This window comes from Anguilla anguilla, chromosome 5 (assembly GCF_013347855.1).
Source record: "Anguilla anguilla isolate fAngAng1 chromosome 5, fAngAng1.pri, whole genome shotgun sequence".
NCBI classification, from domain to species: Eukaryota; Metazoa; Chordata; class Actinopteri; order Anguilliformes; family Anguillidae; genus Anguilla; species Anguilla anguilla.
Genome location: NC_049205.1, coordinates 44,764,556 through 44,788,613, shown reverse-complemented (window position 1 = coordinate 44,788,613; position 24,058 = coordinate 44,764,556). Strand labels below are relative to the sequence as shown.

The 24,058-nt window shown below is 47.8% G+C and overlaps 1 protein-coding gene across 7 annotated transcripts in view; it reads left to right on the top strand.

Moving 5' to 3' along the window:
* Positions 1-24,058, top strand: part of LOC118228383 (amyloid-beta A4 precursor protein-binding family A member 2-like) — a 65,313-nt gene that overhangs the window by 32,805 nt on the left and 8,450 nt on the right. For 4 of the 7 annotated variants that reach the window (XM_035419862.1, XM_035419864.1, XM_035419866.1 and 1 more), the window contains 6 exons: positions 4,776-5,846; positions 10,375-10,455; positions 13,124-13,163; positions 16,067-16,212; positions 20,241-20,276; positions 21,809-21,895. In XM_035419862.1, the coding sequence (XP_035275753.1) occupies positions 4,797-5,846; positions 10,375-10,455; positions 13,124-13,163; positions 16,067-16,212; positions 20,241-20,276; positions 21,809-21,895 (1,440 nt within the window). In that variant the 5' untranslated portion in view covers positions 4,776-4,796. Of the gene's footprint in view, positions 1-2,303; positions 2,381-3,123; positions 3,311-4,775; positions 5,847-10,374; positions 10,456-13,123; positions 13,164-16,066; positions 16,213-20,240; positions 20,277-21,808; positions 21,896-24,058 lie in introns of those variants that run through there. The other 3 variants (XM_035419867.1, XM_035419868.1, XM_035419869.1) reach the window with 3 other exon arrangements.

Here is a 24,058-nt window from a genome sequence, read left to right as displayed (position 1 = left end):
TGTATTATGGTCCATTTGTTTTTTTTTTTGTGTACAGAATGTTTGCAGACAGTATAGATCACAGAGGCCAACTGTCATTTCCTTTTTATAAATATTTGAGTGGCTACGTCCATGTGTGGAAAGGTGGATCAGTTTGGGTGGGGGAGAGTGTGATGATGGCTAAATGGTAAATGGACTGCATTTATATAGCGCTTTTATCCAAAGCGCTTTACAATTGATGCCTCTCATTCGCCAGAGCAGTTAGGGGTTAGATATCTTGCTCAAGGACACTTCGACACGCCCAGGGTGGGGTTTGAACCGGCAACCCTCCGACTGCCAGACTATCGCTCTTACCTCCTGAGCTATGTTGCCCCCGTTGTGGCGCTCGTTTAGGAGACTCCGTCAGCATCGCAGTTCCCTCGTCCCTCGTTCTCCTAATCCTGAATGCTGTGATTGGTGGTGATCTTCAGTCCAGCTATCGAAACCTCGCACTGAAAGTGCCACAATTGCATAGTTTCCATAATTTTAAACTGCCAGTTATGATTTTCATTCTTAAAAGGTTTCTCAAAGCTGCCTTGTTGGGTTAGTGAAAGTGTTCATGTATAAATCAAATACCTTCTGTTCTTCTCCATCCCAGAAGGCAATGGGGCTGCCCCACATAGTGAACAGTTCGTCATAGGTATATATGTTTGCAGCTGTCGATTTTGGCTGAATGAGTGGCTTCAAAAATGTCCCTGTGAATTCCAGATTGAGGGATGAGGGATGATGCATGCTGCACCCCTGTGTGACCTTCAGTATAGTCTTCCTCCTCTTCCTCACCCTACATGGTGTTTTGCTGGAAAGCCACATAGATTACAGAATGGCACCAAATCCATGGCTTTCATTTGTTTGTCATGTGAAGGGTCTTGAAGGCCTGTTATACACTTTCTTTTAACAATATACCAACCAATGCTTCACCCTGTATATGCATATCACATTTAACTCAATTCAGCGATGGCTTATGCGTTCTGCTTATGTAATGGTAATTACATAAGCAGAATTTCTCCCAGGTCTTTTTTTTCCCCAACACGTCCGGAGTGCGGTACTCTGCTTCCCACAGATCCCGTAGGATGCGTAAAGGCTCGATGTTCAGGGTGCCGTTTTTCTCCCCGAAACGACCGCGCCGGCGCTGTGTGTCCTGCGGTCTGACGGGACCGCCGTAAAGCCGTCCTGCAGGGCCGCCAGCTCTGTGGCTTTTTTTACGGGTGTTTAAATTAACCAGCGCCGACGCGCCGTTAAGGAGATGATTACGGCAATTACCGCAGATTCATTTTAAAGCCGGGCAGGTTGTCCTCCAGGAGGACGCCACTGCGCCTGTTTGCGTTTGATTTCTAATTCCGCGCGCGCGTTCGCTTTACAAAATCATTATTATTGCGGCCGTGCCTTGTTTGCATCGGAAGCGCTATTGGCTAAAGGCAGCGAAATGGTTCTTAATATCGTTCATCGGCTCGCGTGTGAAAAATCCCCGATTATTGTTTTTAATTAGGCCTTGTTGGGAAACTCTGCTTTGCGGAACCTAATTGAGTACGCCGGCGAACGGAACATGTTTAATTAACGGTACAAATTCAAATTTCCCTTTCCGTTCCCCCTTTAACAACCGCAGGGCCTCTTTGTCTCTGGCAGACAGTCTTAGAGGAAGCACACGGCGTATTCGATACTCGCAGTTGTGTCCTCGCAGTCATTTCTGGCAGCTCATTTTGCAGACAAATTACCGCTCTGGTTTTCTACAGCCCGAGACAGGCCCCTTTGACTCACGCGGCACGGAAGTACGATAGTAAAAGAAGATCTGAGCACAAGCCGTTTCAGTTTCAATTTTGACCCGTTCAGATTGTACCTGCGGGGCTTCGACCCTTTCCTTTGAGTTTTACGGGCACGCGTTGGCTTCAGTCAAATTGAACAGAACGGGCAGGACGGAGTCCTCCTTGTATTACTGTTACGAAGTAGCCATTCACATGGTAATGTATTCAAATTTAATAAAACGCCGCCGAGCGGGGAATTTACGATGCAAATGCAGGACTCGGTCCCCCACGCGGAGCAGGAGAGCTGCGCTCTTCCACTTGCCCGTGCTGCTGTAAAGCATGCGGTATCCATAGATACAATGCAAGCCACGCCCAGAGGGTGGGGCGGGGACACAGCTTTGCGAAATAATAAAGCGTGGGTCACAGGTCAGTGGTACCCATGGGAGGCAGTTACCCTTAGTAACCAGTAATTCCTTGTGGGAAGGGGGCGGGGCTTACTGCTTGGAGACGGAAGACGGAGCAGGGGGAGGAGTGCGCGGCAGCTGGTGGTGGGGCGCAGGTCTGTCAGACAATCCCATAGGAAGCCTATCTTTCACCAGCCGCTCTCAGCATCAGGAAGGCAGGTAGGCCTCTCTCCCGTTTTAGTAGCCTTACTTTGCCGGTCGCTGCCGTCGCTCGCTTTAGGGAAGACGCACTTCTTGTGTTTTATTCAAGGAAGACGGCAGGAATGCACTGGGTATGGATTAACCGCCACGACAGCAAGGCAAGCAGGGAAAATAATGACCAGGGAGCCGGTGTGGGTGAACGCGGCTGCAGCAGGAGCCTGAGGCGTCTGATTAGGCGACCAGAGGATTTGATGTGAACACGAGGGTTAGGGAGACTTTGGGGTGGGGGGGTTTGGCGGGGGGGCGGCGGCTGGGTGAACTGTGAGGTGCTCAGAGCGGTCGCTGAACACTCGCAGCCGGTGTTTGGCCGTCATCGGGGCTCGGAGCGTTCTGTGCCTGAGCACCGCGCTGCTCCCCAGCAGGGAGGAGGCCGAGCCGGACGCCAGAGAAGGGCCGGCCTGTGTACAGCGCGGGGGTAATTAGCTTCGGAAACCACCGGCGATGGAAAATATTACTGAAAAGGAGGGAGGAACAAGAGGGGAAGGCAACAACAAAAGGCCCTCAGAGAGCAGTAGTGCCTGGTAGCCTGTGCGGGGGGGGTGAGGGGAGGGGGGAGGGGGTGTTGGGGGGGCAGGGTGAATAGGGAAGGGCTGGCCTGCACAGCTCTCTCTCTCTCTCTCTCTCTCTTTCTCTCTCTCTCTTTTAAAATGGTGCCACTGTATTTCCTGACCTGTTGTGCGTTTCTTTGTCCTACTGAGTTTTGTGTCGTCTGTATGTGCGTGTATGGGACCGCATGCGTGTCTGTGCGTGAGTTATCGCGGTTGTGTGCGTCCAGGACTGCCGGACGGGATCCTTTCTCTCTCTCCGGCGCTCTGTTACACTGTGACGGACGGTTTTCACAGGTGTGAATGAAATAATAATTAAACGGCTAACATCAGCGTTGAACAGGTAATCCCACCTCTGGATCCAGCCGAGCTCCTCGTTGCACTTGCGGTTGTGAATGAAAGGGGCTGATCAGAAGTGCCTGGGAGTGCTTATCTGCTGTGTTGTGGCGATCGATACACGGCCCTGATTGACGTAGGGATTAGACATCTGGGAACGAATCCCTCATAAAGCTGTCGTCTATGGAAGGCTCCCTCTTTGTTCCGCGTAGAAGCTCTCGATTTGAATATTGATCGTGTGCTTTGCTTGTCTGTGCTGTGGAGGAGCCTAATTAATTGAGAGTGATACACTGTTGTTGTTTTATGCTTTTCCTTTGAACCTACTTCTCAGTGGTCAAGAACATTTGTACAGTATAGCGGAATATAATTAAATGTACACGGTAAAGTGTCCAATTCAATTCAACTCAACAGAGTACACATGAGTCCAGTTGGGACTAAGAGTTGATTTAACACTGAACATTTTACTGTGAATCTGACGTATTTTACCAACTAATAGGAAGAATTGTGGTAAGCTTAAGGTTTGAAATAAGGAAATGCAGCTTCTGAGCTCTGTGTTATTACAGATGATTGCAAAACGGCGAGGTTGAGTCTGTAACTCATCAGCCTTTCAATAGAACAGTGTTTCCAAGGAGGAGAGGAAGGTGCTCATTACGTACCTGCCTCTGCAATAGTGAAGTAACTACTGAGCTAGTCCTTATGTAACTGTGGCCCCTAGTGAACCCTCTTCTCGGGCACAGAGGGTGGCTCAGCTTGAAATCACAACCCAGGGAGAGTTTTTGATTGGATGTACCATTTATAAATCAGACCTTGTATGGGCTGCTGACTTGGCATGTGTCAAAAACATTCTGCCAAGCTCCCCAGGGTTCATTTTCAAATACTTATCGAATTCTTCATGTAGAACCGCAGAGTGAATTTCACGTCTCAAATAAACATGTACGTTGAACAGCATCCGCAAGGTAACCCCACACAATAAGTGTTCAGCGAGCCGTCAGTGCGGGCCCGGCCGTCAGTGCGCAGCTGCATGGGGTGAACACGCGTTCAGGCTGCCAGATCAATCGCTTCCGCTTGAGGCGATGGGAAGGTAAAGACGTGGATAATCTTAGCCGGCTGAGAGAGAGCAGCCTTGTGAAAGACAGCGGCTTCTATGGATCTCTCACTGTCCCATCAGAGCTCATTTTTATCCTTGATTAATGAAATTTACGCCCTTCTGTCTTTGCCAACTGGAATTTCTCTGTCAGAGCTGTGAAAAGTCGGTTTGCTTTTAATTGTGTCTGCAGGCCGTCGCAGAATGGAAAGTGGAGTAGCTGCGTTGAGCACTTCAGATGGCACCGTGGGGATCTCTGTGACAAAAACTGTGCCTCGCTCCCTGTTTGTCGAGTTTTTCGGTTTCGTAACTTTCCCTTTGACGCGGTTGCGGTGTCTCTGATAGCGCTGTTAATCACAGGAGGGACTCTGCTGTTCTGTGCCCGCAGGACTGAGGAGAGAGGAGATGCATGGCATGTAAGCAGCCCACCATGGCTCACAGGAAGAGGCCCGGGACCTGCGGCGGGATGGCGGAGCCCCGAGCTCGGCCCGGCCCGCCCCCCTTCCCCGTGGAGGACCGCGACCTGGAGCCCCAGGGCGAGCGCGCCTACCGCGGCCCGCCGGAGCGCGACCCCAGGGGCAGCCGGCCGACCACGCCCGCCACGCCCGAGCGCGGGCACGCCGACCGCCGCGCCCACCACGACAGCGTGGACGGGGACTCCAGCTCCGACTACGTCAACAACACGTCGGAGGAGGAGGAGGACTACGACGAGGGCCTGCCCGAGGAGGACGAGGGCGTGACCTACTACATCCGCTACTGCCCCGAGGACGACAGCTACCTGGAGGGCATGGACTACCCCCGGCCCCAGCCGCCCGCCCACACCGACGAGTGCCAGGAGGCGGTGGAGGAGTGGGCGGAGTCGGAGGGGCCGTGCGAGGCCCTGGAGCAGGACGCCGACGCGCACGGGTACGAGGGCAGCCCGGAGCCCGTCCCGGACCTGCACCCCGCCTCCCCGGAGGAGCCGCTGCCCCGGGACGAGGAGTACGAGGAGGAAGGGGAGGAGAGCGAGGAGTACTGCCCCAACGAGGAGGAGGAGGAGGAGGGCGACGGGGGCGACAGCGGCGACTACACGGGGGACTATTACGCCCCCGAGGACAACGGGAACTCGGTGCGCTCGTCCCCCTACAGGGGCCGCAAGGGCGGGGAGGGGGAGGGCCCGGAGGACACCGAGGAGGACATCGACCAGATCGTGGCCGAGATCAAGATGAGCATGAGCATGGGCAGCCTGAGCAGCGGCACCGACCACAGCCCCGAGGAGCTGCCCCCCGACTCCGCCCCCGAGGACTTCGCCCCGCCCCCTGCCGAGCCCGAGCCCGCCCCCTGCACCCCGCGCCGGCACGAGGGCCGGCCCAAATCGCTCAACCTCCCCCCCGCCCGCCACACCAACCCCGAACTGCAGAGGGGCCTGAAGGCCCGTGCCCGCACCCCTGAGGAGAGATCCAAGTGGGCCCAGGAACAGGTGAGGGCATCGGACAGGGGTGGAGACATTACTGCCGTTGTGGGAATGGTGCAGACAGTGGCCAAACGTATTACCTTAATTAAAGTACCGATACCCTATATACTAAAGCATCCCCATTCAAAATCTGCTAAAAGAGTATGTCTGTAGAATGTGCCTCAAATAAAAATAGCCTGTTATCTGATTTGCGATATCAGTGACAAAACAGTTGGTTTTATTATCTGGCGTATAACCGCACATAAATTAAATTAAAACAGTTCAGCGGAGATGACAGCCATGAAATAAACCAGTAATGGTGCATCAAATTCCTGTAATTTTTGCTTTCATGACAGGTCGCGAGCATCATCCAATTTTCAGGAGCTACATCTCTGAGTGAAATCTTTCCGAAGCGTAATTTGAAAATGCAGATAAAGCTTCTTTTTTTTTTTGCTGGCAAATCTAATGCCAGGGAATGGTATTTTAATAATAGGCCGCTTTAAATGTCACTGTTTGTGTTTGCGTTTGTTTATTTCTTACATTTTTCCATATTCACGTCCAACAGATTTGATGCGCACAAAACATTTTCGCATACTTATAATACATGTTCAGGGATCAAAGTAAAATAATCAATATATAATTCAAATATTTATTAGTTTATTATTAGATAATATTGAGGCCTTCCTACATTATACCTGTTTAAATCTTTACTCTTTACTCTATGTATTTGATGTTTTTTCTCAAAGTCCCTGGCATAGTCAGGATTTTACTTATTGTTTTCTTTGCTATGAATGATGTTTTATTATCATATTTTTTATATCTGGGAACTGCATATATTGTATAAGAAAGCACTGCTTGGATTATTTATGCTGTGAACATTTTATGAACTCTATGCCATCTGTTAAGGACAGTGTCGTACAGTGTCTGTTTTTGCTGGAAGGTTCTTCAGAGATCATAGTTTACAGCGCATTGCAGTAACATTGAACCCGGCCACCGCGAGCCGTTAAGGGGACAGCCAGCTCAAAGCATCTCGTATTTGAGTGTGTGTAATGGGCATCGATCTGTTTCCGAAGCACCGTAAAATCGTGCGTATCCTGGTCATCTTGCATTCTGCCACTGTCTTCCTCCTCGGGTCGTGAAAGGGATTTTTAAAAAAGATTTGTGCCTGGAAGATGTTTATGTGCTCACGGGTCTGGTGACAGATTTGTAATTGCCTTCCTGCCAAGTCCCTCCCCAGCAGGGCTTCAAACCCCCCTTCCCCGAACCCCCTCACCTCTGTCTGTTCACCTTCCTACTGGTATGATCCCATCCTGCCTGTCCCCCCATATGGCAGCTCGTCTTGGGACTTTTATCTTTGCACCTGCTGGGAGATTGGCCAAAATGCCACCTCGGCCCAATCCTTCGGTCGTTGTTTTAAACCAATAAGGCGTCGATATAAAATATGTCTTCGGTTGCAGTGTGTGCCTCTGGAAGGAGCTGGGCTCAGGTTCGAGTGACAGACAGCTTATTCTTGGTGGCAGCCTTTCACAATAGGCCCCATATTTATTTATAAATCACTGCCTTTTCTGGGATTGGTGGATATTGATCTATCAAGGTGAACAGTCAAGCCAGTTAAAATGTTTATAATGGCCAATTAAAATACACTTAATTCAGTGCTGAGGTGAAGTACGTTATTTCAGAGCTTGATTAAATCAATGTCATTTTCACTCGCCACAGGTTTTATATTATTTATGGTGATGTATTTTGCATTATTTAAAAATATGTCATTAGTAGGCACCTGCAGTGACTGTGTAGGCCAATAGGATGCCCATAGAGGCGCATGGCTCAGCCCTGTGTCTGCTTAGGTATTCTGTGTGCATCAAGTCCTAGTCTGCCCCTGCCTCTCATTAACCCCTGCAGTGCTCCTCTTCCTGGCCTGACAGATGGCTCGGGTGGGGGGGGGGGGGGGGGGGGGGGGGGGGCGCTGGTGGGGGATGGGGCTCGCTGTTCCCCCGTGGCCTGAGAAGGCCTCTCACACGGAGCCACACCTGCTCTGCGGCATGGGTGTGTTATTGGCATGGCAACAGTGAGGCGCCGGGGATGACTGCTCCGCCTTCCGCGGCGTAGCGATTCTCTCCGGTGCGCTCAGCCCTCCTGTGCGCAAAGCAGCTCAAAAGTAAATTTTAAACTTAAGTAGCCCCTGCCGCCGCAGATGGCTTTCGTCTACAAAGCGGGAGCGCAAATGGGATCCTTTTCACGTCCTGCTGCCGATTTTTATTTTTATTTGTTACGTTTCTTGGAATCGGCGTGACCGTGCAGCGAATGAGTGAGCGGCGGCGGTGGTGATATATCCGTAGCTCATGACTGCTGGGATCTCAAGGTGCCTGGAAAGATTATCCATCACCAATCTCCCAAAGTAAACACTTCACAAAAAAGCTATTTGACTCCTGCTTGGCAGCTCTTGCCCTGAATGTACAATGGAAGATAATATTAATCCTGAGCCTCTGGAGACAGGGAAACGTCTGGAAGAAAGGGGAGCCATTTTATTTCCTCATTTGCTCACTCCCTCAGCACTTAGAGCGAATGCTATGTGGCGCTAACTTGCCTCTTATCTCCAGCTTTATTTTTGCCTAAGATTTGTATTTTATTACATTTTAAAAAAATTAATTCAATTTATCCGGTTAGCTTATGTTTAACTGGTTCATTAAATAGCGACTGAAAAGACGTAGTGAATTATCACGGAGATAAGGAACGTGGGCCTCGCAGTCATGTGCGCGTCTCATAATGAAAACCTTCAAAGAAAAAGTGCATTTGAATGAGAAATTCGAATCGGTTTCATTCGACGTGCAGTACGGTGTTGTCGGCGAAGAGCAGCGTGCTGGTGTGTAAACTGGCGCGCGGGGACGAGGAGATGCAAACCGCCTGCTTCGTTCGCCCGCGGCGGACTCGATAAATATGCCATTAGCATTGATCTGCCGAAGAACGAGAGAAGCCCGCCGTCTAATTAAGAGCCCGGAGGAGCCGAGGAAGCGGGCCATGAATAAAACAGGGAGGTGGGAATCTGTCAGGGCTCCTCGTCTCACCTCGCGACCCCCCCCATCCCCCCTCCCCCCCCGATCGCGCTCCTCAGATTTGCATTCCGCTGATTGGACGGGAACGCCGCTGCCTTCGATTCCGATCGCCGCGCGTCGGCGAACAAAGAGCGCATTTCACCCGTGATTGTCGGAGGGATGAATGGGGCTATGATGCTTTAATCACACCCAACCACACATTTTAGTGAACGACTGAACCTTGAGACCTTCCTTTCTGAATCTCCTTTCAAGACAAGCGTGGTAGATGTACATATACATGTATAAACTGTACATACATTCAAGAAGAGAAAGAGAAAATATCTTGCAGAATGTAGTCTTGAGTTCCTGTTGACCTCCTCAAACAGAAGCTACTGTTTCAGATCCCCCTCGGATCCTCAGAAGCCTCCTGCCAGTTTGAGGTAGAATCGAATGTGAGATTATGGTGAAATTCAACAACTCCAGGCAGAATACCAGTTCGCTGGAAGGTTCTACCTGATGTAAACGGCTGTTGGTGTAGACCTTGCAGGCTTGGTGTCGCAGTTTGAAAGCCCAGGGTGTTCCAGCCCCTTCCTCCTGGAATTCCCATTAACACTGTGTCCCTGCATCACCGCTGTGCCCTTGGCATCCACACAGGGCGCGTTACAGCTCTCCGTGGCTCGTGGGCAGGTGCATTTTGGGAATGCAGAAAGCGTCCGCGTTCATAAAATGCACCTGCCCACGAGCCTATGGCTGCCTTCCATCCCACCATACAAGCTACACAGTGTTTTGCTGGAGAGCAGCAAGAGGAGGTTGTGTACAGCAGTGGAGGAGGAACACTGGCTGACAGAAATCCACTCTCACCCCGGAGGGACTAAAGCAATTCTTCCCCACCACGGTGGACTTCCTTTCGTAGCCGGCTAATGATAATGGGCAGACTCTAATTATAGAGCTTTAGTCTGTAGGACCCAGTTTCGAGTCTTAGTCACGCAGGAGGCTCTGTGTGTTATGTCATCCCTATGTGGGAGTCATTCCTGTATGATGTTTAATGTGAGGAAAGGCCAACATAGCACATATAATGTGTGCTTCCAGACCCCCCCGCTTTAGCAGACATGCTAAATGCATGTAGGTGAATGTGATATTTTGTGACATATTGGGACACACTCGAATCACAGGATAAGTACACGTTGTGTGGGGGTCTCTTGTTACATAAGTGTAAAATCACAGATTTTGCGTGGATGTACGTGTAATGGTTCACTTAAGGCCGAATGCACTACAGGTATTCCTTGTATTCCTTGTGTGTGGGAGGGAAATGTACATTGACCAGTTGCTATATCAGTTTGCATCAGGAATCACCATTCAGCTTTTTGGCTTTTTGCATTCTGTCGATTGAGTAGAGCTGTGGAGTTCCTGCACGTAGTAGGAGTGCGCTGCCCGTCCACGGTCATGCAGTCTGTAAGGGGTTTCTTTAAAGAGTAGCCCCTGTATTTAAGGATTTTAACCCTTTATTGTTTCCGTTCGTTGTGCAGGTGTCTAACCATGTGGAGGCGCCACGGCGACAGCACCGCTCCGATCTCAACGGCCCGGTGGAGAACAACAACGCCCCCGAGGTGAGTGGCCTGGAGGGGGAGGGGGGGGTGCTCTCCCCCCCCCCCCCAACTGCAGACAGCTCAGGGCTGCTGTTAGATCAGTGTTAGCCTCCGGGTTATGGATGTGGCACCACTACAAAGGAACAGAGGCCCATTTCTAATCAATAACTATAAATTTCACCTTGCAAACCAACAAGTGATATTCAAAAGTCAAAAGTCAGTATCACTATACAGTAAAGCCTCTGTAGAGGTTGGTTGTCAATCTGTGTTAGAAGATGGGTAGGGTTTATGTTGGGTAGGGCATGACAACACTTTGAAAATGTGTTCTGTACAATATACAGGGAAGTGAAAAACAGGTATGCACAATGCACACAATACACACTCTAGTAGGTGGTGATTTACCATGCTTCCAGTACACACTGTGAAATAAGAAAAATAAGCATGACATGCGAAAATGTGTTGAAAATAAGCAAATGAAAGAAAAATGTACTTAATACAATTTAATAATAATATTATATTCCAAAGCAAGGAATATAATATTAAATTCAGCAGAATAGCCTTTCTAGGTAACTAATTAGATTTAAGTAATATTAAAACAAGAAAAATATCATAGTTATCTGAATTTAATCTTATAATACCCATTAAAATTTCATTTTAGTGCAGCACAGCATGCTTCCTCTCAGCATAAATGGCGTGGTAATTTCAGAAGCGTGGTCAAACGTGTGACTTGCTGTTTTTCACATTCCCTTAAATTATATATTATATATCTCTTATCCTGTCAATATTGAGTAAAAAAAATTGACTCCCCCTCCACACACACACACACAACACACACCTGTCTCTCTGCCTCATGGTTGTGAAGGGAAATATTTTTGTTGGAACGGGTTCTACTGTAATCATCCAGGCCGATTACTTGTGCTTGACCTGGCTGTCCGGACAAAGGCTTGTTAAACCTGCCAGAATTTTACGGTTAGATTTAAATGATGTTTTAGTGCTCGAAAAATCCTCTGGATAAATGATAAACAGTTATATGGACACACATTGTAAAAGTATAATTGCGCCATCAATTATAGGCTTGTCTAGAGAAAGGCTGTGGAGCTGAACCTTCGACATCTGCTAGCCAGATTACTCATTTGCTTCTGGCCTTTGCCATATGCTGTGCATTTATACTGAAAATAATTATTTTCAAATTTTAATCGTCATGTTTTAGTTTACATGCTGTCCTTCCTGTTTCAGAGTGAGCTTTTGCTTAACCCAGGATCAGCGCTGTAAAAAGGGAGTAATGAGCACAGGTTTCAAACCTGGTTAGGACATAGAATGTTTTTGCAGGTAGTGTTTTAACTATTGGACACAGACTGCTATTGTAGGGAGTGTTTTGGCAACAGGACATAGACTGCTTTTGTAGGGAGTGTTTTGGCTACAGGACGTAGGCTGCTTTTGGTAGAGAGTGTTTTTCCAATAAGATATTGACTGCTTTGCATGGAGTGTTTTAGCTATAGGACATAGACTGCTTTTGCAGGGAGTGCCTTTACCAACTCACACACTCAGAAGCCAGGGATGGAAACTGAGTTTGCAGGTTTGATTCCCAGGTGGGGCACTGCCACTGTACCTATGAGTAAGATATCTAGCCTGAATCTCTTCAGTAAATACCCAGCTCTATGATTCGGCTGTATTTAAAAACCGTAGGCAGTGTAAGTTGCTCTGGATAGGAGCACCTGCAAAAGGCCTTGTGTAAATGGAGGCCTTTAAAGAAGCAAGCCACGTATTGTAAACCAGGTTTTCTTCAGCAGCTCCATAGGTCTCCCTTGCTTGCACAGAGACTAGAAAGCCTTTGCATTTAGCATACAGTAAGTGCAGGTTAGCCTACGCCTACCCTTCTGTTTTATTAAGGGGCAGACAGCTCTGGGACAACCCCTCCTAGCAGTAATTGATGAGAACAAATATTTTCTTAAATGTGGATCTTCCATTTGGATGGCATTTGTGTTTAGTGGCTGCCGTTGTTCAGGGGGGAACTGCTCAGGGCTGCTGCTCGCAGGCCCTGAGGAAGATACTCTGTCACAGTGGCTGAAAATATGTAAATGTGACCGATTTTCCTCCCGGTATCCTGAGGTGGAGTGGTATGGGTTACAGTCCACATCTACTAGTGATAGAGCTTTATGCAGCTGGTTGCAGCTCGTAAACAAATTACTCAAACTTTCCCTGCAGTGCCACTTTACATGCATTTGTTAGTCTTATTTAAATTTTTTATGATTTAAAGGTCCAGGAAGCTGAAACCTGTGAATTCTTTGCTGATGTGTTGTTTTTAATACTTTTTTGCATTTGCAAACAACCGAGAAATATTTCTATAAACGATTCTAGCAAAAAGAAGAAAAAAAATACATAAAGAAAAACGTATGAAAGCCTGTGCTGAAATTGTCACTTATGGGAGGAAACTCGTTGCAGAGAATTATGTTTCTTACTGCAGTATCATTTCATTTAGAATGGATGTCCTGTTTTGACTTTGTTTGTGCATTTTTGTTGGTTCTTGGGGTGAAAAGCAGGAGTGTCTTGAATGCTGAAAGGTTTTTTTTTATTATAAGCTTTTTATTCTATGTGAAAACCAGAAGTTAGGATGGATGAATATTTCCTGACACTGTAAACTCATCAACTGTGGAAGGCTGAGAGTTCAATAATTAATTTTTTTTTTCAGCAAACGAAGAAGACTGCCTCTTTCCCCAGCTTTGTGGATGGTAAGTCATTTCCCCTCTTTCTCTTCTGTCTTCCCTGTGCCTAATAAGATGCTGTAGACTCTGCTCATGGAGTAGGGACAAAATTCAGCATGAGAAATACGATTCACAGTTCAAAGACGAGCGGCTTGTCAGAAAATATTCTGGGTGCTGAGATGGAAGACAGCACCTTCTGCTGTGATCCAAAATCGTTCTGAGGAAATTAGGCGTTCCATACATCTCTGTTCCGTGCGCCTTGAAGGTCTGCAAAGCGGAATGCGGAGTGATGGTGCAGAATGTCAGCGCTAATGAGATACCTTAAAGGAAATGCCACGGCGTTGGGGCTGTTTGTGGGGTTGTGTTGCTCAGCGCCTGCTGCGGAAAGAGCGCATCCCAGGCAGATTCTCCGCTTCAGGTGACTGTTGAGATGCAGAGACGCCGAACTCGCGTTTAACCTTGATGATGAGGGTCAACGGTCAGGGGTCAAATCATGCACCAGCGTTTCAGACCGTATCTAAAGCAAGGCAAGCCAGTCCTGAAAGGCTTTAGGTTGGGAGGGTGGCCATGAAGAGTCAGATTGCGGAGTGCTGGAAGCTGGCTGTTCATTTGTGTTATTCTTGTGCTTTTTTACACTAGATTCAGTGTATTATTTTTGAAAACAGCTCTCCATCCACTGCAACTGGCAATGCAGCAGGGACAGTTTCGCAAGACACATTACAATATAGATACATTTTAATACAAGCGCAGGAGGTTTTCCCTGGTTGCAGTTTATGTAAAATTAATAATTATGCATGGAGGTACAATTCATACTGAACAGAGGAGCAGCATCTTCTGGGGGTCAAGTCATGGGTTACCATTGTGAAAAATAGGACTTATTAGTACACTAAAGCCATTAAATTATAGCTTTTTACAAAAATTGTGCAAAATAAATGATAAAACTGAACAGAGGTGAATGTGTGGGAGAGTAACAATAGGGTAACAATAGACTGTGCTGGTTAGGACGTTGGCGGGCAGTTCGCTTCTCCACCGTGGAATTTGAGAAGAGCGGGGAAGTTTTTGGGCATGTTTGACACGGCGCTGCAGTGTGTGCGCTGTGCGGGGGGGCCGGGTCGCCTCTTCCTTATCTAATCGTGACAGCGCGGCGCGTCCCTCAGAGGGTGTCACAAAGTCCGCATCTACATATCAGACAAGCGAATTAATCTCTCCATCCGCCGCTCCCGCCGCCAGCAATTTCTCTGCTCCATTCTCCTCGGCGGCTCTGCCACCGGCTCCGCGCCGCACTGAACTGCGACAGTCGCTGAGCCGTAATGGTGGTCACATTCTGTTAATGCACGTTTGTGCTCAGTGAAACCATTCCAATGCGTTTCCTTTCCAAAAAAATGTACATGGTTGGCTATGGTATGTAGTTGTTTTAATATGTAGATTGTTGATTTTGGTATGTGTGGGTTGTCAGGAAAGGACACCTCATACAGTAGTGTGATAGATCTTAGGTGTTTCTTGCTGAAGTGCAATGCGGTGTGTCCCAGTGCTTAGATCGAATCATGACCTTGCCAATGCTGACTGGCCAAGAGTCTTAGAAAGTGAGCCCAGTAGGCTGTATTGTTGCCTGTGGGGGCTGGGTTTTTGTTGACGGAGTGTTCTTTGTCATATCACATAATAGCGACTTCCATGATCTTTCAGCACCTGTGATTTGTCTATCCTAACTGTGTAAGATGTGCACTCTGGTATAACAGCTCAGCTGGTGGACTGCAGAATGAAAAGAACTGGTATTCAGATGCATGTGCTTCAGATGCTACTCATGCTAATGTGTGTCCTTTGGAATCCAAACCTTTGAGCAATATTATGATTGGACTTTTCAATCTGCAGAGTTAAGAAAAACAGGGATTTAAAAATAGTGGGGAATGACATCTATTGTGGAAAGGAGACTGAAACCACACACCTTTCTGTGGTTATCTCGCCAGCTTTGTATGAGTGCTCACCATTTTGTTCAATATTTTCCCTTCTGGAAAGAGTTTCCAGATTAAAGTCCCTTACTGCCGTCTGTCATTGTTTGCCATGATCCTGGAGTACCGGATATTTTTGCTTGCTGCTTTGTGTAATCCCTTAACTACGTAATCAATTAAGCTGTGCAATCAAGCTTGGATGAAAAAAAAAACAGAAACATCTGTGGCACTCCAGGAACAAGGGTTGCCATGTCCTGGTCTAACTCCTAATATACACTGGAGCAAAGAGAGCCACATAGCAAAGACTGTCAGATGTGGCAGCCATGCTGATACACCCAGAATAACAGTAGGAAGAGCTGCATTAGCAAACTTCAGCTAATGTAAGAACATTTTCATTAGGCCTGGCCCTACAGGATGTGCACAGCTGCATGGTGCTGACTCAGCTCTTAAAGTAGGCTGCCAGTCAGAATATCTGAACAGCACATCTGCTCACACACAGAGAAAAATGAAAGTACTGTAGTTTGTTGTACCTTAAAGGGATTGCTCTTTTTCTCGATTTTTATAAAGATACTATTTCACTTTTAGTTTTTGACATCCTTCATCACAGTTGGATTGCTTGGAGGACAGTTCATGTACTTACAGGAGCTTCTGATGATCTGTCAGGTTTACAATTGAATACCATACGTGTTTACAATTGAACGTACATACAGAAAATATGAATAAAAATAAAGACAGCCCCATCCTCCATGTCTTGCCTTCCTTCTCTTGCTTCATCTCCCTGCATGTTCATCTCCTGCTTTCCATCTCTTTTCAAATTTCCTCAAATCTCATTCCTTTCTCTACCACTCTGTCAATCTCCACATTCTTCCCTTACCTTCTGATCCCTCTCTCTTTATCGCTCTCTCCTCTCCTTCCCTTCCTCCCTCCCACTCTCTTTCTCTTTCCCCGTCTCTCTTCCTCCTGATTCCCGTCTCCCCTCCCCAGTTCCTGGGCCCTGCGAGCCGGAGGACCTCATCGATGGCATCATCTTCGCCGCCAATTACCTGGGCTCCACCCAGCTGCTGTCCGAGCGGAACCCGTCCAAGAACATCCGGATGATGCAGGCCCAGGAGGCGGTGAGCCGGGTCAAGGTACGACCATCTCTGGCCCCCACGGCGAATTCCTCTTCTTTGTTCCACGGGCTTGCTGCAATTATGCAGATATTACCTGCCAGTCTTTGTTGGGGGATTTTGAGGACACGGATGTCGGGTATGAGATCAGGCTCGTATTTACTGCTCGAGAGATGGGGGCTAATCAGTGTCGAGATTATTTCTGCGAGCGAGAGGGAGGCAGGGAGTCGCGTCGTTCCCTGTGCGGAGCTCTAGGGCCTTTTTGCTGTCAGTTCATGAGCCTGAAGTGACATTATTTTTTCTTGTTTTGCCGCTGTTACAATAACAAACAGGCCCTATGGGTGTGAACATAGAGAGCACTCTTCTGTTAAGCTGAGAACTGAGCAAATAAACACTTAAAACAAGTACACTACCAAGACACCTTAAATTAAAAAAGCACGGTAAAAGATGAAAATATGGTTCTTCATATTAGTGTAGCACCATCTAAATGCATAGGAAGATGGCTATGTGGATACCAGTATTACTGTAGATACCTTAGCCTAGCACAAGAGACCTGCGTGTATATAAGGGTCGGTCGTTTGTCAATGTTCTGAATGCAACTGGATAAATTTATTGGGAAGACAGTTGCTGCCTGTAACTGCAAAGAGCATAGCGAGCACACTAGGAGGAAAAACAATTACAAATAGATCATTATATTTAAAGATGTACCTATGTAATGTTTTAAAAATGAAATCGCACAGCTCACCCTGATCTCTGACAGGGACACACACTGGGCATTCTGTAATCGGAGGTTGACCATGAACGCAGCCTTTTAATTAAAGGCCGGTCCAGATTGTCCCATTAAATTAACTCGCCCATTTGCACCGTTTGTCTCCCCCGCCCGGTTTTAGGCTTTGGATGAGCGATGCTTGTGTCGGTGTCCCAGTGCGGTGTGATGGGACGGGAAGGCGTGCGTCGCGGCGGGGGGATAATGTGATTGCTGGCAGCGGATCGCGCGTGCCGTCGCCCTTCCTCGCGTTCCTGTCGCGTTCCCGTTTTTATGACCGTATGCTCTTCGCATGCTGATGGTCTGAAACCTCAGCCCCGCATTCACACACGTGCATCCACACACGTCTGCACACACACACGCACACGTGCATTCACACACGTCTGCACACACACACAAATGAGCGCTTCTTCGCATGCTGATGGTCTGAAACCCCAGCCCCGCACGCGCACACGTGCATTCACACACGTCTGCACACACACACGTCTGCACACGCACACACAAACGAGCGACCCCAGCCCCGCACACTCACACGTGCATTCACACACGTCTGCACACACACACGTCTGCACACACACACACAAACGAGCGCGTCTTTCATTTAAAAACTGTCAGAATGTCATTTCTTGCCTCGCGCGGCGTATCTGCGATACGCATAATAAGGAAACTGTGTATTGTCACGCGGCCTTTTGAAACGGCACGAATATCAACAGGTTGAATTAAATTATACGTCTGACGTTTATGATCATGTCTATATGCTCCTCGTATTTGATTTAAATGGTTCCTCCTATAGGAGAGACATGTGACCTCGTTAGTGCCGGTAGGTTGATTCATTTTGCTATCTCAGTCCCTGCGCTTGTCGCTCGGTGTCTGAGAAAGACCGGAGGACCGGGGATGGTGCTTATTTATGCCGTTCTCGCACCACGCCCGCTGATGCGAGGTAGACCCCCCCCCCCCCACATCACGCGTCGCCTGTCATCCGTGACACTCTCGGTCGACATGGCGACACGTTGGGCCTGTGACAGATGCGCGGTGTGACAGCTCGTCCCAGCAGCGATTACGAGACGAGCGTTTGCGAGCATTCCGAAACACCGAAACGCGTCGCCGTGCCGACGGGTCGGTTTCCTTCTGCGCGTGAGACCGCGTTGGATCTTAAAAAAATAAAATGTCAGACTCTGCGTCCGTCCGTCGCTCTCTGAAACGCTGCAGTGTGGCACTGTAGGCGCTTGGCTGGAATCTGCTTGCAGAAGCGAACACCTGCAGGAATGAAAAAGTGTGTCTGACTGGCACCGCAGATGCCCCTGCCGAGCCTGCCTCACTGCAAAGGGTGACGTGTCTCTGTGACCCACCGTGGGACAGGTAATGATGTGTACCCGCCCTGCCCCGGTCACCCTCACACTTCGGCGGCTGCCCAGTAGGGGACAGGGGGGGCGGGGGGGCAGGGGGGCGGGGCAGCTACTTGTCATTCCTCTGATCTGACTCCTCACCTCTTCCTTAAAGGCAGTCTGTCCCTATTCTTGCCACAATCAAAAGCCATTGAAGATGAAACCATGGCAACGCTTTAACTGTCAGTCCCCCCCCCCCCCCCCCGCCTTTCTGGGATGTGTTTTTTCATTCGCCCTCCTGCGTCCGCTCGCCGCTGTCAAAGAGGTCCTCTGAAAGGACGGCTCTCATTTTGTCTTCCCGAATCGGACGGCGCGGGGTAGATAATGGGGCCTGTGTGGCGCTGAATGGGACGTTTTTCTCTCCGGGGACAGGGGGACCCTCCCTCTTGTGCCCGACGGGGCCCTCGGCGCCGCCCGCGCCACCGGGCCCGGCGCTGGGCCGCAGATTAATAGCGGCGCTAAACGCCGTCGTGAATCTTTCAGCCGGAGCCGGCGGCCGAACCGGAGAGAAGGGGAGGGGGTGAGAAAGATGTCGGCAGGTGAACCGCAACGTCCGTGGTTTTATTTATGCTGATTTTTATCGCTGCTCCCTCCCTCCCTCCCTCCCTCTCTCCCTCCCTCCCTCTCTCCCTCCCCTGGATGGATGCCATGTTTATTCAGCTCCGGGCTCCCGATCCTTCTCCCCTGCGTCCCTTTCGCTTGACGCACTGTGGGGCAGGCTGCCAGAGGACGCTGGTCTGCCCTGCATCGGGGCGGATGAACCGGACCTGCCCCCGCGTGGGAAGCGGAAGGAGAGCGCTGGGCTGAATTTCAGCGGGTGTGCTGGGTCAGGCGGGCGGGGGGGGGGCTCTCGTTGGTGGCGCTCGCGTGCGGGTCGGCGTGTAAGCTCAGCTCAGCGCGAGCCGGTCGGTCGCTGAGGTTCAGAGCCCGCCGCCGGTTTTCCTCTTCCTGTGACGTGCGGGACTGGCAGATGGCGGCGCTTTTCAGCCAAGCAGTTCCCCGTGCGAGAGCTGGAATCGCCCGCGCGCGAGAACACATGCTGCATTTACGGTTTAAGAGCCTGCTCCGTGCCCTAAAAAGGTAATCCAGTTGTCACATGTCCAAATGTTTTATGCCAGTAGAAGGACCTAGATGGCATGCAGAGAGATGGGCTGTTATGTAAAGTGTGAACATGTCTCCTGTCTCCTTAGTGTACACTGTACAGTACCGTAGTACAGTACGTATCTCCCAGCTACAGCAGTGTGCGTATTTGTGTTTTAATATCATGTTACCAGTGTGCTCGACTGCCACATTTCAGATTTTAGGCCTGATTTTGAATGAGTGCTTTGAAATGTTGCTTTTTATGGGTTAGACATTTATAACAGCTTTTCCCAGTTTGTATTTCCCAGCAGCTGAATCTCTGTTGATAAGGCCTTCCCAACCCTGTTCCTGGAGATCTATCATCCTGTAGGTTTTCATTTCACCCATAACTTATCAAGCTGTTAATTAGTAGAATTAGGCACGACGAGATCTCTAGCTGAGGTGTGCTTTGTTAAGGCTGGAGTGAAAACCTACAGTACAGTAGATCTCTACGTAATAGAGTTGGGCAGCCCTGTTGTAGATGTTGTATCCAATCCCCTTTTTAATTTGGTCTCAAGGTATCAGTCCATGTTTGCATGTTATGGTTTGCTTTGTGCAAAAAAAGCAATTACGAGCCACTAATTGCTGTTTTTATTTTATTTGTCTACGCAGAACACAGTTATGCCATCGCTCCACCTGACTTTTGTGGGCAGCAATGTCAGAACTTGTGTCTGGTTCTTTTTGTGTTCTTTATCTTAATTTTCTTTGTTTGGACTCCTGCCCTGGCTGTTTTGCTGCTCCTGTGTCTGACGACCCTGTCTGTCCTCAACACTTCGCAGAGGGTTCAGAAGGCTGCCAAAATCAAGAAAAAGGCGGTGTGTAAAACTAAAGAAAAGGAAGATAGAAAAGAAAAGACTTGACTTCACCCTCACCCTGCTACCTCTCATTGCTGCCATTTTTTATGATTTGTTTTTGTGAGCCCTGAACCATTGGATCTGAAGTTCAGCTAAAGTACTGGGGGTCCATCCGTAATAATAGTCCTCCTCTTCAAATCATATAGCACCAGTGCAAGTTCAATGGCTGTATGTGTGGCCAGGATAGTGATGCTTCCTGCACTTAGAATGGAAAATGAACACAACAAAAAGTATTGAATATCACGCTATGCCCAAATATCTTTTGTAGAACGTAGATCCTGAAACGGAAATCATTTTTTAATATTATTATTGTCAGATTAACATGCATATATTCTACAGAACATTGTGTTGTGTGTTAAATTATGGGCTGGATTAATTGAGATAGATTGACCACCACTGAATTTATTTGTATTTATTTGTATTTGTGACTCAGCCTGATCAGTGAAAGTAGAGGTCCCTCTGCAGCCAGAGCTGTAGATGGCTCTAATGGTTCAGAGCTCATTCCCGCCAATCGCTGCTCCCCATCCGTTCTTGAGTGCGATCACGGCCCCATGTCCTGTTGGGTATTACTGTGGCCATTGTTCACTTTCGACAGACATCCCCAGCACTGCATGCTTGCTTCTGCTCAGTTCTTCAGAATTTTTTTATTTTCTATTTTTTATCTGTCTCATTGAAGCATTGATTCATCATTTTGGAATGTGAAGACTTTTAATGGACAACCTCACTGTAGCCGTATCATCCGTGAGAGGAAAAAGTGTGACGCCTGTGTGTGAATTTGGACCATTCTAAAGAGGAATGTGCCATGTAACTTTTTCGGTGAATGATATTTATGCTGTAACAACCTTCTATGAAACCTCCTCCTGCCATTGTTGCTGTAATTATCAAAATTCTTTCAGTTTATGAAACCTTTCACTACATTCCACTGCACTACATTCTAATGCTGGAAGGTATGTCCTGAAACCTCAGCTGGATAGCAGATAGCATCCTTTAGCCCACTGCAATTAGTTCTAACCATATGGAGGAGTCACAAGCTCAAAATATATCTGACCATGGAATTGGCTGAATTCCATTTGACCCATTTGTATGGAAAATATATTAATGTATGCATTGAATAAAGATGTATGTTTAGTATTAACAAGCGTGTATGCATTAGAAATATTGATTAAATGGTTGTTGGACCAGGTTTGAACAATGTCTCCAAATATAATTTCTCTAAATAAAATATTAGAAATCAATTAAAATTCTATGTATGTCTATGCAATTATATCACTCCTCTCTGGGGAAAATCTGGCCACTGTACAAAATTGTATATGGATGATACTCCTGCCAAAGGGTCCCATGTGACTTAGCCTATGTAAATTATTTATAAACAAGCATTTAAGTTGCTTTCAATTGGAGTTTAAATGAGGGGTTAATGTGGACATTGTGAGTAGTCCCTTGGGCCACCACCAGAAGGCGCTTTGACCTGTCTCCTGCCCTTTATTTCCACACAGGGCCCAGAAGGGGATGCCCAAACACTGACTGAGGTGGACCTGTTCATATCCACACAGAGGATCAAGGTGCTCAATGCTGACACACAGGTAAGATGTCTCACCGAGCTCTCATACAGTAGAAAGACTTTATCCAAGTGGTAAAATACCCAAGAGGCTCTTGGGTATAATGCCTCCCGTCTGTGGTTTTCCAAAATGGATGAATAACAGATTATTATCGGTTATATATATTTTTTCAAATGATGTTTTTTCAAGTAATTCTTCTTAAAAGGCGATTTAAATAGATAATATAATTTTAAAAAGCTTCCATAAACGGGTCTGTTGACAGAAAGCTCATATCTGTTTTGTTGATAGCCTTAGCATTTTGCTTATTGGATAAAAAACTAAAACAGAAGCAATGCACATACACGGTTTCTCCTTTTTCAGCACCATGATGCACTTTTCAACCTGTGTTTCACTCCCATCAAACCAACAACAGGCTGCGGAGCAGGTTATAGCACATAATGAACATGCCATCCAGAGACGCCAATGGAAAATGCTACACGGTGACCAATGCTCCATATTAGCGAATGCTCGTTTACGAGGGACAGCAGCGGCCAACAGAACCAGCAGGGTAACTCGTCTGAAAGCCGGAAAAACACTGAGTGCTTTTCTCCTCACGGTTCTTTGTGCGTTTTGCAACAAAAAAAGGCCCTCCAAGGGTTTCTCGGAAAAGCCAATTACTGCGCGAGCGCGAAGGCTTTCCTGTCTCCCGCTAGCAAACAGTGCGCACCGGGTCCATCTGCTGTGGGTCGACCGCGAGTTACACAAGAGGGGCTGCGATTAGACTTTTGAGTGCTGAACAGCAGCGAGTCCTGGGTGGAGCTGGAGCGCTCTCCCTCTCCGGCTCCGCGTGCGGAGCTACGTCACTTGCTAGCCGCGAGATGCTGAGCCTTTTTAGAAGCCGCCCCCCTTTCGATGTCTGCGTCCCCTCAACGCCCATAGTTTAGATCCATCGGAAACGAATGACTGCGCCCGTTGTTCTCGCTGTGTTACGGGATCGCTACACGGCGAAACGCCGGTGTAAATTCAACTATAAGATAGTGCGTATGAGTCCAGAAGGGACCATAATGTGTTCTCTAAGTGTTGATTTAACGCTGAACGTTTTACTGTGTACCGCAGTGCCATTGAAGCTGCTTGCGCTCAAATTTCGTGTGTCTGTGTGATAGTGACCCGAGGCAGGAGAGTTTCACTGATTTGTCTCCTGCATGGAGCCTGCAGCAATAACCCGACAGCTTTTCTCCGCTCACTGCAGACCCCTGCTTGGTGCGAAACAGATTCTTCTCTTTATGTAACACAATGCAATTTTGCAGCAGTAAGACAGATCCAGGTCATGCACAGTAAAGGCATTTTCTTATTTGATGTTTAACTGTAAATCACTCGCTCTTGCACCTAGAGCATTGAATCATGAATCATGGGAGGAAAACGTGTGCTCATAGATTGAAGCTGAAAACAAGTGAGTCATTTTTTAAGGTTTTTTTCTTGAACTCCATCAGGAAGAAAAATGGTCTCGGGCCTAATATACCTGAGGTAAAGGTACGGAACACTGAGTGAACCCTCTGTACGCATGTGGGTGTGATATTTAAGAAGTGAACGCAGAGAGAATGGTCGGTCTCACCGTGATGCAGCTGTTAGCCACCATCAGAATCACCAGGCTCCAATATGTCTGGGACAAAGACACTTTGGTTTCACCATGTAAAAATGACAGCACTTTTTATACATAGCCCCCCATTACAGGGCACCATAACGTTTGGGACATACTAATGTTATGTAAATGACAGTAGTCATGTTTGGTACTTTGTTGCATCTCCTTTGCATGCAATGACTGCTTGACGTCGGTGACCCTTAGACATCAGCAGGTGCTGAGTATCTTCTCTGGTGATGCTCTGTCAGGCCTGTACTGCAGCCATCTTCAGCTCCTGCTTGTTTCGGGGGCTAGTTGACTAGTTTTCTCTTCAGCAGATGAAACGCATGTTCAATTATATTTAGATCAGTTGAATGACTTGGCCAGTCAAGAATTTTCTGGTTTTTGGCTTTTAAAAAACTCTTTATTGCTTTAGCAGTTTAATAGCAGGCTATTTGTGATTACTGGGCTCACCAGTGCTCTTTTTATTCTTAATGATGTTCCAAACAGTTGAGTTTTATAAGCTTATGGTTTGCGTATGTCTGTTTTTTTTCTTCTTATTTTTCAGCCTCATAATGGCTTCCTTGGCT